Consider the following 15,987-nt stretch of genomic DNA (forward strand, 5'->3'; position numbering starts at 1 on the left):
GTGGGTGTATTTTGGTGTTGTTCTCATTTCTATTATTATATTATATGCCGCTCTTTGCCTTCCTAATTGTCCTACAGGGATGAGTCAAGTTTTTTATGATTCTGGAATACAGTGTAAAGTCTATCTTTGGTTAACACTTTGTAAAAATCTGTTAAGTACTTTTGATGTAATCCTGCTAACAGACAAACAAATGAATAAACACTGTTGTAAACTAATCCTCCTTGGCGACACCATAAATGGGATTTAGCCCCTCCCACCCTTTGGCAACCCCTTGTGTAGTGTTTTTTTTCACCATATACTTGCAAATATTTTCTCAACAACCAGCCGTTCCCCAAAAGGCAAATTTTGATACTTCATCAATACACATCCAAGCAGTCTTCATAAATGAGTATATGCAGGAAAACTGCAGGGCTCTTACTGTATGTGATGTGTCCATATATTTCTAACAGCAGAGGTCACTGTTGGATATCTTTGTGACAAAACTCTAGAGGGTTTTCAGATAGTGAAAGACAGAAAAAACAAGTGTATTCTAGAATAGAGAGATGTCGACTCAAAAGAGGAAAGTACATTTTTTACAATGACTGTCGGATTATTGTTATCGTCCTGGTTTCCCAGACAGACTTTTATTCTGGTGGATTTAACTTGCTAGTGTCAAAGAAAGACAAAAGTAAAATAATGGAGTTTGGACTGATACTAAGGTAATCTCTTCTTTTCACGTGAACACAGGAAAGCCCCTTCACAGAACCTACATGCCCACACATACACACGTCTAACACACCCAACCTGAAACAAACACACTCCCCCGGTGCCTCTTTCCTGAGTGACTGTGCCGAGGCGAAATAACAATGACAGGCAGCGGGGTGGAGAACTTGTGTCCTCCATGAAAGCCACACACAGATTGTTTAAGTGGAAATATGTGGGGGTCAATGAGGAGGACAAGTGAGGAGACACCGAAGTTTCACAATGGCAGCAGAATATAGTGAAAACAAAGTGGTTGAAGGAAGAACAATAAAAAATCCTCTTCCAAAGCTAATGTGGTGTCAAAGTTAAACGTTTGAATACCAAAATAACAGGGACGATCACATAATTTAGAGCAGTGGTTCTCTATCTGACGTCCAGGGGTCCGTAACCTTGGGGTCAGGACCCAATTTGGGGTCGCGAGACACTGGGAGGGAGTCTCCAGAGGCCTTCAAGAAACTAAAAAATGTTTATTTTTTCCAATTTGAGCCCATTTTGCTTATTTTTACCATTTTTCTGCAACTACAGCAAACTTGCTGTATTTTAGCCTATTTTCATCACTTTTTCTTGTCATATTTTTGCTCCTTTTTTATGCATTTTTGCTACATTACTCCCATTTCTGACACTTCACCATCAAATTTCAATGCCTTTTCTGCACTTTTTTTTTTCACTTTCAAGACATTTTCAGCTCTTATAAACCCTTTACGCAACTTTTCCCGTCTAATGTCACATTATTGTCGCTTTTAACCTCTTTCCAACATATTTCACGCTTATTTTTGCCAACTTAACCACATTCACAATTTATCATGCCCATTATTTGCCAGTTTAAACTAATTGTTCCTACTTTTTAAATGACTTTACCCCAAAAGGTTGAGAACCACTGACTGAGAGACACATTTTGAATTTAACCCACAGCGTGAGAAGCTTCGTGTGTAAGTAGATCTATGCTGTTTGGTTTTTCTGCACATTTTTTACACTTTCAAGACATTTTTGGCACTTATAAACCCTTTACACCACTTTTCCCACTTAATTTCACATTTGTTGACCCATTATTGTCACTTTTAACCTCTTTTCACCATATTTCATGCTTATTTTTGCCAATTTAACCATATTCACGATTCGTCATGCCCATTATTTGCCAGTTTAAACTAATGGTTTCTTTTCACTGAAACAACTGCGTAGAAGTCTCAAAGTAACCATGACAACATAATGGCGGCATTGTGTAACAACTGTAAGTGAGAACATAAAGGATAAATCACCCTGAGTTCCTGATAATGCACAAAAATAAGAAAAAATTATTTATCCTATTGTATCAGTTAAAGCACTGATCTGAACAGATGATATGAAAATAAAATGTCTGTGCATACATAAATATTGCAGGCATTACACCTGCCAAATATATTAAAAAAAAATTTTAATTGAAAAAATAAATACATTTTTTAAAAATTTGATTTTTAAAAAAATCTTAAATTGATTTTTTTTCCACACCCCTAATCATGACATGTTGTGTCTTCCTAAAGTAATCCAACGAGTCCTCCTAAAGTCAGTATTTGTTGGCCTTCCCTGCCCTGGCTCTGTCCCAGTTACCAGACCAGTGCCAGTATAATCTCAGCCCGGATCACCACCCCAAACACAGCTATTTACAGTAATCCGTGTTTATCTTATCTGAAACCAACCATTGTGTGACCCTGGTGGACAAACTATTGACTCAAAACTGCAAAAGGCTATGATAATTTGCGCCAATGTAAATTATGAAGACAAAATTCAGGAAATCAGGCATTTTTCATCTAAACTTGACTGTAGCCACGTTTCCTTTTTGGTGTGTAGGCGTACGCACCATCCTGGAGCCTCAGATGTTGAAGGTAGAGGGGACTCTGAAGGACGTTACACCTGCCTGGTTCATTTTCTGTGGTCACCAGCATCAGATCAGTGTAGATAAACACCGTGACCTGAAGCAGAAAGGATAAATGGAGGCTTTAAAAGAGCGCATTGCAGAGTTTAAAAGGAGAAGGAGAAGATAAGACAGTGGGTGTTGACGAGCAAGCGAGACGAAACTTGATTTCATGCTTGCATCATCACACATGGTCTCACTGTGGCTTCACACATTACATCTGCTGTGAAGAGGAGGCAGAGACGTCTACAAAAAACCAACAGGTCTCAAGAATGTCCTCATAGCGGAAAATCTATTTCTCACACTCATAACTCTGACCATACATCGTCATCTCAACAGGAAACCCGATGATTAAGGTTAAATCTCACTAACTTTATTACATTCTTATTTTTATCCATTTGAATAGGATGAAAATAACATTTACACCATATTTTATTTACAGAGAGGCTAAAGATTATAGTGCTTTAAAAGGTCCTTTGAAAACTTAAATCATGTATTTTAAATGTCACGTCTTTGCTTTAGATCAGATTAAGAAAATTAAAGCATTAAAATATAATGTTTATTTTTAGTTAAAAATGATAATCACACTGAATATTACCAACAACTCACAAAATGAGCAAAACACACAAAGATACAAATATACTAAATTTTTTTTTTAAAAAAAGCACAGAAACAACAATATACACAAAAAACACAAAATGATGATAGAAACGATCTTGATGAGAACATGAATTGAAAATACAAAGGTCAGTCTTAAGATGACTGTAAATGATCAAAACTATAGAAATAATTCTATTCAAAAGGCACTAAACACTGGTTCACTTACAAAATGAGATTCTTTAAAATGTGTATCACTCATTCATTTCATCATTATGCTCGATCATTGTTTTTTCACAGTATTCTGAGCAAAACTTTAGATCACCTCACTGTCATTCCAAAATACACTGCAAAACAGGAAGGAAACAGGAAACAGGAAATATTGTAATCTGAATTTTCAAGATAAAACAGCAATTATAAACCATGCCAGGAAATATTTAGGATTAACTGATTTCCAAGTAAAAAATCTGTTGCTGGGACAATTGTTGTTTGCCACAGCAGCTTTGTGACTAGTTTGATGTTTTTAAAGCCAAAGCTGAGATGTGAGCCCATCCTCCAACACAGATAATCAGCCTTTATCACAGTGGGTGCCATTAAATGTCAGTGTATAATCTGAGGGCCACACAGGTAGAATCTAAAGTGAGCATTTAGAATCTAACCAGTGTCGTTTTTGTATATTTTTGTTATCGTTTTGTGTGTTTTAAATGTCATTTAGTGTATTTTTCTCTCGTTTTATGTTTTGTGTTGCCTTTATCGTGTGTTTTTAGGGTCATTTTGCATCTTTTGTTGTCATCTTGTATATTTTTCTGTCATCTTGTTAACCTTTATCATTTTGACTGTTCTTTTTCTGCTATTTTTTTCTTTTGGGTGGGGGGGGATGCTTCACTAAATTAGGCCAAAGGCAATATGTGGCCCCTGGGGCCACCAGTTGCCCATTTCTGCTCAAACACAACAAAAGACAAAGACATTATAACGCAATGCTTTAAGACAATGCTTTTAACAGAATGGTTTCCTCCGACGATCAAGATAGCAGCAAGGCCATTGTGAAAGTTGTTGTGCGAGCGTGCGTACACATGTGTTTTTTGTTTTGCAAACAAGGCAAAAAGTAAATGTTTTTTTTTTAAATTCAAAATGCAGCAGAATATTTGTATTCATAACAACTGTGTGCAAAAATATCTCTTTTTTTTTTTTTTACAAATATATTTACATTCACTTTATATTTGATCATATGGGGCAAATGATTAAAAAATAGTGAAACAGTAAGCCAGTAGCTATCGAGGTCCAAGAACACACATTAATTAGGATGCCTGAGTCACTGAAGTGAAAGATCCGAATGTCTAAATTAAGCATTCTGTATTAAGGCATTCTGCACCATTAGAAAAGCCCTTAGTGTGTCTGACTGTGCTGCGGAAAATAACAAGAGCATCGTTTATGATTATTCAGAATATTAAACATCAACACTTTCTCTATTGAATACATCTTTTGAAGCAAAGAAAAAATTCGAATTGGAGCACTTTAAAACTCATTTGTAAGTGAAAATCCAACAGATTCTTTTACAGGGTCTTAAACAGCACAACAATGACTTACTGGTGAAGTAAAACTCACTAATTTACAACATTATTTGGCAATATTATTAAAATTAATAGATATGTCATTTTTAGTTCCATTAGACCCGTGTAAAGCAGTTGAAGCAATTGTAAATAGTTTAGATATTAAAAAAAACATTACCAAAAAGGAGACATTATCATTTATCCGATGAAACTTTAAAAAAAAACCTTAAAGCACTTTGTTTGCCGCTTTGTATTGTCACCACCTCCCTAATTTCATTCCTGTTTTGCCATACCGAGATAAGATTGACAAGATTGAGATTTACATGCAGTCCAGGAAAACAATTAGAATACACAGTAATCCTGCTATGCTTTGTACTGATTTATATATTATATCTACCTTGATAGAGTGGTGCTTGCTTTCGTGCAGAATCATCTCCTCAGATGTGATGAGCGCTCGGCTGCACAGGTCAAGAGGCTGCAAAAAGTGCATAACATTTACATGGTTATACTGTATAGATATCTAGTATTGTTTTTTAAAAATGAAAAGAAATACACCTCATTCATTTTGGATCCCAAATGTAAACGCTTCAATTGACAGCAACTAGAATGCGTTTTAATAAGTAAGAAACTCCTACACTGAAGAAGAAAAAGAGCAGCTGTGTGATACGCGTTGACTTCCTCACTGATCTCAGCTCAGGAAACAGGAAAGTCTCTGTGTGAAGGTGCTATATTTGAGTTTTACCTGAAGTTTATCAAGACTAAACGATTATATTTAACCGCTACAGTTGGGACGACATAGAATGTGATTGTCTTTATGATTATCTCACAATTATTGCTAAAACATGACTTGTCAAAACATGATAAAGCATAGCTAAACATGACTTGGCTAGTTTCAGACTATCCTTTAAAATACACTATTTTAAGATTATCATTTGACCTTTTAAAGGTTTGCATTTATTTCATTGTTTCTGTTTTATTGTGGATTTTGAATGAGAAAATGATTTCTTAATTCATGCATTTTTAAACTCCGTTGCACTTGTTAATCATGTAATGCACATTGAATTGCCTTGTGTATGAAATGCACACTACACAAATAAATTAGCCTTGCTTTTGCCTGAATTACCGCTAGCTTGTAATCCAAGCTAAAATCATGTAGCTAACCATCTGTTTCACTTTGTCTGATATGCATAATTACTTAGGATTGTTGGTCTCTGTTTGCAATCGAACCTATAGTTATTAGACAATAGGCAGTCATCAATCAAAATCGTGTTGTAATACATGAACGCAGTGTTTTTCAACCTTCGGGTAACCTGGAGTTTGAATATGGTTGCCTGAAATGTCTAGCAATTCATAAATAAATAGCTGATTACCAATAAAAAATATATATTTTTATTCTTTTTCATATTTAAAGACAATCTTAAACAACTATATTCTATACTTTTACTTTGTCAAATATGAATCTAGTTAAAAACAATATCTGAGCTGGCACAACTTGTCACTACGACGACTGTCTTTGTAATACAGTATAACAACCATGATCAAGAAACTAATCCCAGAAAGAAAACAAAAAAAAAAAAAACAATGCAAAAAATTCTAGATATCAAAATGGGGTCGCAATCCAAAAAAGTTAGGAACCACTGCGTTAACAGTCATGGAGAACTGGCGAACCTGTGCATAGTAGTTGATATAACTGATCTATAATAGCTCAAAATGCTTGGGTATATATTGCTAGAAATGTGACATGATGAACATTATGAACATGAGCAAGTGGTATATTTAAATGTATTGTGTGAGTTTCAGCCCTTGTGAGGTTTTATTTAAGATGGGTTTAGATCCTGTTCATGCTTTAGTTAAGTCATCATTTTAGTTCTTCTGGGTGTGTTTTGTTCTGTATTGGAATCCAGCCTGTGTGTGTATTTGTCTCCTTGTCTTGTCAGTGTGTCTGTGCTGTGAGGGATTATTAGGCTCCCTGTTGTTTTGCAATCAGCTGTACTTTATTTCCTGATCAGCCGCCATCATTATTTAAGAAAGTTATTGGACACAGAATTATTGATGGATCATCGTCATTGTTTTCCCTGCTTGTGCGGAAGCAACTTCCATATCTCTAATCAAGTGTGGTTTTATTTCCTTGGTATTTTGTACTTGTTTTGGTTTAGTAATTACATTTTTTTTTTAGCATTTTGCAACATTCTTGCCTCCCTCCTCATCTTCAGATGTTTCTTGTCCAACCAACAGCTAAGTTTAAAAAACCCAATAACTACTGTAAGAGACTCGTACCTGAACAAATATGGGAAATATAAGTATCTTGGGCGCCGCTTTGACATATCCGTAATTGCCATGGGGAGTGTGAGAGCGGACGATGGTGCAGTTCTGGTAGTTGGCAAAATTAGCGTTCTGCTGTTGGTAGTTGGGAACACCAGTGTTCGTGGAAGAACCCTTTGATATCTTGGAGTTGTTTGATCTGCGTAAGAAGCCGGTGCGACTGGAAAAACCAACGCCAGCGCCACTGTCTCCTGAGAAATCCCCTCCACCACTGCTCTGGGGCTGTGGAGCAGGAGTTTGTCGTGTGGGGTATAACCTGGCAGCTGTGGAGAAGAAGGCAAAACAGTTAAAAAATTAATTAAAAATTAAAAAAAGGTGATGAGGAATACGCATAGATAAAATGTCTGAAGTCATGGGATGTAAATCTAGCAGCTAAATAATAGTAAAATACTTTCATTTGAGTCAAAATACAGCGGGAACATACTAAATATAATATGTACAGTTTTATGTGCCTGGATTTGGAACAAATAGACTTTAATGTAAATATCTTACCCAACGTCCCCTGGTTATCTTGATAAACCGGTCGCATAATCTGAAAGCAGAATACATTAGATGTATCAAAAATGCACGAATTGCCTTTTTGCCTAAGACACACATAATAAAAAGTAATAAGAGAATTTTTTTTTTTTTTCCATGACAAGAAATAACTCAACCGTCTTTAAAGCTCAGAATGTTTTGAGTTTAAAGTTTGTGATCGCCTCTGTAGTAAATCTAATCAACAATTTTCAAATAGTGTCTTATTTAAAGCTCGATATGTTGTATCTTTACCATAGTTTATATATATATGTACAAGGCAAATCTAAGGTAATCGTGTCACCATATTTTAATTCGTTTGATAGGCTTTTGAGCAGCGTTTCTGCACTGTGCCAGTATGTGTATTTTTTACCAAAGCTGTACGCCTTTCCTATCAACATACTTTGTGTTGTTGCTCTGAATCAGCATTTATTCCTCTGTTATCAGTCTGATCCTCTGTTTAGCTTTGCTTTTTTTGTCAGGCTGTGCCCTTTTAGGGAACTTCAGCCTCGCATGCAGATGAAAGAAGTCAGGGCATGATCCACAGACAAGCACAGGTCACAAAATATACACACACACACACACAGCTTTAACTTACAATTGACGCACAGAAAAGAAAAAACTAGAGTTTACTTAGTTTGACATTTAAAGAAGCCTTAAAATTGGATTCAACATGTCTGTAACTGAGGTTTTGGTTAGTAATGTACAGAGGTGTTAGCTGAGTAAGTCAGATCAGCCTTTTTGGATTTATTGAGTTGGCTTTATTAATATTTACGTGAAAATAAAAAAACGCACTGAAGGCAAGTTATAAAAAAAATATACATGTCGTGTATATACACACAGAAGCTGCACTACATTGCACCACAATTTAAATATGCTGTTTTTATAACATATGCACACAAAAAGGTTTGTTTTATTCATGCATAAACCTTTGTCTATTGATGCTTTGGCATTTTTACTCATGCTGACAACTTTGCTATAGAGTAATGTAGTATAATGGCTTTGTGTACAAGTGTGTTTTTATAATAAACTGTGAATGAATCAAATCCTGACAAAAGATTTACAAAATACAGTCACACAATGTTTATTGAACTGCTGCTAATCCTGCGTACTTGTGTTTTTTTTGTTGTTTTTTGTGTGTAATGGCTCGTCTACATGAAACTTAACTATATGCACACAATGCAGTGAGACAGGGACAAATGAGAATACATGCAGATCATTTATCTATCAGCAGCAGGGATGTAAGGTAAAGACACATATCTAGGATGAGCCACCACGTGACCATGGTGAGGATAAGTAGGACGAAGAAGGTGATGAAGATGAAGCCCTCCACCAGTCTGCGGTACCTGGCTTCCAGGGTTAATGGGTGACAGGATGATGTAATTGTCCCCATTGGAGGCCTTCACCCTGGTCCCCTTCAGCGTTGCCGTGTGAGGATGGTGGAGGAGGCGTGGCTTGCCGTCCAGCTCTTCGGCGGACCCTCCCTGCGCCCCCCACGCCAGCGTCCCCATGCCCAGGCCGCCGCTGCTGTTTCCTGCTTCGGAGCCGTTGACCAGCAGCCTGCGGGCGGCCATAGCGCGGTGGTGGGCTGGGAGTGGGGGCACAGCAGGAGGGGTTTTACTCGGGCCCACATCTGGTGCACGTCTGCGTGTGGGTGGGGAGGGCGTGTCGTAGTTGGAGGTGGACGGTTTATATGACGGCCGGTGGATGAGGCCTTCAAAACTGGGCTTTGCGGAGGGGCCGGTACGCCACACCACCACCGTGATTTCACTGCCACTGTTTCTACGAGAACACAGAAACAACAAGCTTGTCAGTCAATACATTATAATTTATAACTCTGGAAAAAACAATATCCAATCATGGATAAAATCCTGCACTTATTCATTCAGTTCTGGTATAAAGGTGTATAGAGGAGAAATAACAAGCTGTTGAAAACCTGAAACACTGAAACTGAGATTGTGCTGAAAGCCAGTATTAATAACATCAACTGAGCTTTGCTGCTTTTAAAGTTTCTTAAATAAAGCTTACAAAACACCTCAGGTTTTTGTTGGTTCTCACTTTAAACCAGTGTTTTTCAACCTTGGGATTGCCTGGAGTTTAAATCATGTCACCTGAAATAATATAAAATATTAATACAAAACTAAAAAAAACGTTTTTGAAACTCTAATTGATATTCTTTTTTTTTTTTAAATTAAAACAACACAATCTTAAACAACTGTATTCTATACTTTCACTTTGTCAAATATAAATCTAATTCAAATAAAATGCAGTACACATGGCACAACTTGTCACTAATTCTGGCAACTCTATTTGTAATACAGTGTAAAAAACAAAACTAATTCTATAATTTAAAAAAAAAATGTCTTTAGGGTCGCCAGAAATTCTTGATATCAAAATGGGGTGTTACGGTGAAATTTACGGTTACCTCGTCTTTGACTTGAAAACACACTCTGCGGTGATAAATGACGAAGACCAGACAGGAGAGATGATGAAGTAATAAAAAATGATTTAATCTAAACTAAATAAAAAGGTACAAAGCGGGATAGACAAAGAGGTGGTCTCCTCTGGCCAGAGGAGAAGCGCGAAGAAGGAGACCAAAAGTTCCTTTCACACACATTTGTACCCCACAGTCCCACCTCCCCCCTTCCACAGACAACAAAGAAGAAACCAGGTGGGAGGTCAGTCTGCCGGAGGTGACACCTCTGATGTCGGGGTGAAAGTTAGATGTGTGTGTGGGTGTGTGAGTGAGTGTGTATGTATGTGTGTATGTGTGTGTGATGTATGTGTGTGTGTATGTGATGTCTGGGGTGGGTTTGGACGTGCTCTGGCCTTGGAGATTAAACTGAGGCCAACTGACATTCCTTTAGAGAAGCTGTATTATGGGAGTATGATCCCACTGACTTTGCAGGAAAAGGAAAAGACATCAGACATGCGTGGAAAGTTACAACTTGGGGTATTAAGTTGAATGAGATCAAAAAGCAAACATATGAGTATACATAATTAATCAATTTTGTTAGGTTGGGAACCACTGATGTAAACACAACAGCGTTTTTGGATTGTAGACGGCTGATTAAACTGATTGAATATTCTTGTATATTTGTAATACATTGTCAAATACAAGTAATTGCACTTGTATTTAATCCTAATTATTCATATTTAATACTTGATTAATATTGAATCCTTATTCTTGTGTTAATATAATTATCTTCTTGGTCTCTACGTTTAGTTTTTACTTCTTTACTTTTTAATCATGTATGCATGTTTTGTTCGTGTTTTCTTTTCACCTTGTTATAATTTCTACTTGGAGTCGCTGTATTGAAGTTATTTCCCCCTGGGATTATTAAAATATTTCTGATTCTACAATTAAAATTCAATTAAAACCCTCTCCCTCTGTATCATTAAGCATATAGTACAAATGTTCTGAAGAAGACAATCGTGGTTAGACTCACTACCTTATGGCATGTGCCAAGTCGATACATTTCCACTGCTCCACAGGCTGACCGTTAAGCTGCAGGAGGGTGTCTAGTTGTTGCAGACCAGCCTGATCTGCTGGACCCCCTGCCAGAGAGAAGAGGAAGAATAATAAGAATAATTACTTCACATCATTACCGACTTTCCTTTCAGTAATGCGCAGGGATTGGTCCATTTAAAACAGGAAGGAGAATTTTTTTTATAAAAATAAATTAATAATAATACAATAATAAAAATAATATAAAAATAAAACAGGAAGTCCAGATATAAGTTTAAAAAAAAAAAAACTACACATTGCAGTATTTTAGGTCAAAACTGTCTTTTTAAATTCAGTTGTGTTACTCAACAACCAGCAAATGTTTAAGGCTGTGATAACTAGGTGGACACTTGCCAGAGACGGGGCTGTGACTCCATGCTGCTTGTTTGATGGACAGACTTGCAATTAACTGCTACACCCTGCTGAATGATGCACAGCAGCTAGCTATTCTTCACTGAAATAAGCTGGATTTATACAACAATATACTTTTGATGAAAGCACATTTTCAAAGCCACTTCAAAGAGAGAGGAGTTTGGGAATAACAAAAGCCAGCAATTATCATTGATCTGGAATCACTGTTAAAGTCTAAAGATCTCTCCAAATGTAATTTAATATTAAACTCTTTCAGTAGTATAATATTTAGACATTTGTTTTAGAATTGCCATATTTTTATAGCTCCTTAAAACAAAAATCTCCTGATTGTGTAATCATCCAGCTCTGCAATAAGCATGACAACATGCTGATCTCACATGTCTCACAGCCGTGCTTTATCACCTTGGGATAAGGTTTCCAGGAAAATGCAGAGCCTTTTATAGAATGTTTAATAAACACGCCGGTGTAAAATGTACCTGGATCAACAGCTTGCACCCTGACCGGTGAATCCGAGCAGATGGTGAAGCCATATCCGTCTTTTCCTCGAAGGATGGTCACCTGCACCACAAAAATACACATTTTAAACACTAACACTGACATTTTGTGATACAGAGAATCTCTCTCACTACCTGAGGAAAGGAAAAGTAGCATGCTGGAAAAACAATCAGCTTCCTTCCTGCAGGGTGATTAGGCATGTTTTGTTTTTCTGCAGAGCATTCCTGTTAAAGTCTATTAGCTGTGTGAGTAAAATGTATTTACTTTGTTCAGCAGTTGGTCAGAACTGCAAAAACTCCCATTAAGACACAATAGTAACATGAATTGTCTGCTTGTGTTAAGAAACTATAATAGAACAAGTCCCATAAATATTGTATGTCAATAGAAACCCAACATTGTCAAGTAAAACACAAAAAGCAAGCAGAGATGCTTATCAGCGACCAAGACAAAAGTAATACAACACATTGAGTAAACTTTCAGATATACAGTATGTCTAGCAACAATTATGACCAACACAATTCATCTATTGGAACCTTTAGGGTTTTCTCAAATTCCAAAATTTTTATGCTTTACTATAGCCTGATCTCCAAAATGTGTTTTTTTCCCCCAAATGTTTCATGCCTTACTGCATATTCACCCCAGTTTAAGTGTGCTCATCATATTTGAACTAGTTTTTAGGGTCTTATGATAGCCTTAACTTGGAAAAAAAAAAAAATCCACATTTTTTTATGCCTTACTTCTCTACTCAGGGCAGTGTGTTTGTCGTTGAAGAGAATTGAACACAATATTTCAAAAATTAAGTTTGAACTCCTTTAGAGATACAATCACTAAAACATTCACTCGCTTTCCTTTTTTGCTGTTTGCTCCATTTCATTTGCCTTAAACACCCATCTGACATGTACCAAAGTAGAAAAATAAAGTAAATTATTTCAGAGCGTAAAGTTCAAGATAAACCAAGAATGTCAAGTACGTTTCCTATAATTTGCTGATTCTGTTGCCTGTACTATTAATAAAATGTGTGTTTTTCAATCATTTGAGTTTGGAATTATTTCTGTCTGCCTCCAAATTTAGAGACAAAACTAACTTGATCCTTTTTAATAAACTATGAACAGATAGTAGTTACATTTGTGTCTGCTGTTTGTAACAAATCTACGAACCCACAAAATGCAAAAACAATAAAAAAAAAAAAAACCTACATTACCTACAAGTAAAATGTAAAAAGACAAAAAGAATAGAAAAAGATAAAATCCAGATTAAAGAGCGTATAAAAGCCAGGGCTTCAGAAAGTGAAGTGTGAAGCAGATGACAAAGACAAAGATGAACAGATGGTATAAAAAAAAAAACATATTAGCTGAATTCAGGGGATAAACAACTATCACAAAACATTTTCAGAAACTGGCCAGAAAAATGTGATGTATAATAAATGAGAGAGGAGCTATAAAAAAAAAAAAAGAAAAAAAAAAAAAGAGTTGGACTGTCTCACATCTGTAGTTGTGTCTGTTCATTGAAAAGCATTGGGCTCTTTTTTTTTTTTAAAGGAAATCTCATATGCCTCATTTAAGTGATTAATCAACACCCGGAGCCTCGAGTGCTATAATTTGATTTGGAAGAACCATTTAAATTTAAGATCTCGAAGAAGAAAGAGTAATCCAGTAATCCCAATGTTTTAATTAATTATTTCATTTTTTTAATGTAATTTGATTTTCTTTTCACTGATTTGGCATGAATATTCAAGGATTATTTGTTAAATGTATCACTCACAAACATCACAGAAAAGAACATGGGTAAAAGATGGACAGGAGTTACTTGCATGTGTTTCACATCTAATTCTTATGAGCACAGCCTCTGATGCATGAACGAGTAAAATCAAACAATGGAGTGGCATTATGAAATATTTAAGATTCCCCTTTTATTGTTGTAAATTTAGCAACAAAAGGGGGAAAAAGAGCCAGTCCTGTGTGCGTCCGTGTGCTTTACTTGTCCGTGTTCATGCTTCAATGCCCCACCATTTCTATCATGACTGTATGAAAACACCATCTGCTGATTACTGTGCATGGTTTTTGGGGTTAAAATATAAAAACTCACACCACACATTGAATCCGAGTGTGTACAGTATAGGGAACTCAGTAAAAGACACAAGATACGAGTGTTTACATCAGTGGTTCCCAACCATTTTTGGATCGTGACCCCATTTTGATATCAAGAATATCTGGCAACCCACAAGACTTTTTTTTCCTGGAATTAATTTTTGATCAAGTTCTTTATACTGTATTACAAATACAGAGTTGTCCATATTAGTAGATTTATATTTGACAAAGTAAAAGTATAGCATACAGCTGTTTAAGATTGTGTGTTGCTCTAGGCAACCCCACACGAGGTCCCGAACCCAAGGTTGAAAAATAGTTTACATCCTAATGTTGGTTTTGTTTTGCATCCATTTTAGTTAATGTAATCAGAAGGGGTGTTGCACACAAAGTGAAGTTGAAGTGGATTAAAACACATGTTGCCAAATATCTACCTGTCAACTGTCTATACCTGCTATCTGTAGCAGATTACTAGTAAAGGAAAGCAGATGGAGCTGATTCTTAAACTCCACAGGCAGTTTTCTGGTCCTGTTGCCTTGTCATCATTTTGGAGACATTTACAGAATCACCTCCATTTTGGACAAACCTGTCACCAACCTCTTCAACTTTCCAGTAGTTCTACACCTATATTACTCAGACACACCTGAGGCAGCCTACATCCGATGCAGAGGTGACACAGTCCATGGATGGTGTGCACTACACCTCCACCTCCTCTTCCTCCTCCTCCCACCCCGGAGTTCAAGTCTGACGCCAGCACACACACGCTATGACGCTGGTTTTCCACCTGGGGAGCCCCTCTGTAGCCCGAGTATCGCCACAGCTTCCGCTGTGCAGCAGAGTGGGTCCTCCTGGGGATGTCATCTGACGTTTTGTTGAACTTTAGGGTGTTGTGTATCATCTCAATGGTGTGAGAAAAAAAAAATGAGAGCAGGAATTCTTCAATCTCTGGTTGTCCGGGTGATTAAATAGAATCTTTGCCTTCCACTTCCAAGCAGGCGGGAATGACAAAAACACTGCGGGGAGAAGTCTTTTCAACCAAACTGGCTCTGACTTTGCATCAGAAATCTCTCAAAGGACTTTCCTCCTCCTTTTTTGCTAAATTGGTCAAGTCTGTTCCCTGTGCCACTATGTTCTCTGCCAGCAGAATGTGTCGCTCCATCCACAGATTATCAGCAATGACTCCAGTCCGTACCCAAAATGTAAATTACCGCCACAGCCTGATCTCTTCAATCACCAACTTCAGCTGAATCTTCTGCTCTTTCTTTATCGTCTTTAAATTCGTTCTTCTCCTCTATGATTGGAACCAGTGGCCTTTTAGCTCCTTGCTCTGTGAGCCTGCAGAAGTATGTCCAGCACATCAGCTGTGAGCGAGTGCGTGGCAGTGTCATACAACCAACAGAGACTCTTGCTTGGCCTGTAGCTCCTGGCAGGAGAGCTCATGGGAACTCTTCAACAGCAGAAGAATGGGAGGAAGTGCCTCCCACCACTGTGCACCCCCTACCCCCCACACACACACACAAACACACACATACACATGCACACGTGCACTTATGCATACCTCGCCACACAGCCAGAACAGCTTTGTGTCTGTCCCTGATAAGGTCAGCATGCTTCCTGAGTCACACTATGAGGCTGGGAGAGCTGCTCCAGTCCTGAGTCCATTGCTCATATACTCGGTGGTGACTGTTTACAGGTGGCACGAGGGGGACATTTTATTAAGTGTTGTGGGAAGGATTTGAGTCATGACAAGGGCTGGAATCAAGTTGGAGGGCAAACGGAAATGGCTCTGATTGCTCCCGACTGTTTAATCACCATGATACCCATATTGTTCACAAACACCATATATGTACCCTCACACACACATCTTAAACAACCACAAATCATACGAGTTTCCCATGAATCGGCTTCTCTTCCCAG

The 15,987-nt window shown here is 37.4% G+C and overlaps 1 protein-coding gene across 1 annotated transcript in view; it reads right to left on the minus strand.

The window, feature by feature from the left end:
- The window catches only part of rgs3a (regulator of G protein signaling 3a), a 146,899-nt gene that overhangs the window by 101,976 nt on the left and 28,936 nt on the right, over positions 1 to 15,987 (minus strand). The window contains exons 10-16 of the mRNA XM_028463666.1: positions 11,968 to 12,049; positions 11,064 to 11,169; positions 8,958 to 9,393; positions 7,591 to 7,630; positions 7,054 to 7,361; positions 5,174 to 5,251; positions 2,576 to 2,687 (exon numbers count right to left, since the gene is read on the minus strand). Of these exons, the coding sequence (XP_028319467.1) occupies positions 2,576 to 2,687; positions 5,174 to 5,251; positions 7,054 to 7,361; positions 7,591 to 7,630; positions 8,958 to 9,393; positions 11,064 to 11,169; positions 11,968 to 12,049 (1,162 nt within the window). The remainder of the gene's footprint in view (positions 1 to 2,575; positions 2,688 to 5,173; positions 5,252 to 7,053; positions 7,362 to 7,590; positions 7,631 to 8,957; positions 9,394 to 11,063; positions 11,170 to 11,967; positions 12,050 to 15,987) is intronic.

The sequence above is a fragment of the Gouania willdenowi genome, chromosome 12, assembly GCF_900634775.1.
Source record: "Gouania willdenowi chromosome 12, fGouWil2.1, whole genome shotgun sequence".
Taxonomy (NCBI): Eukaryota; Metazoa; Chordata; class Actinopteri; order Blenniiformes; family Gobiesocidae; genus Gouania; species Gouania willdenowi.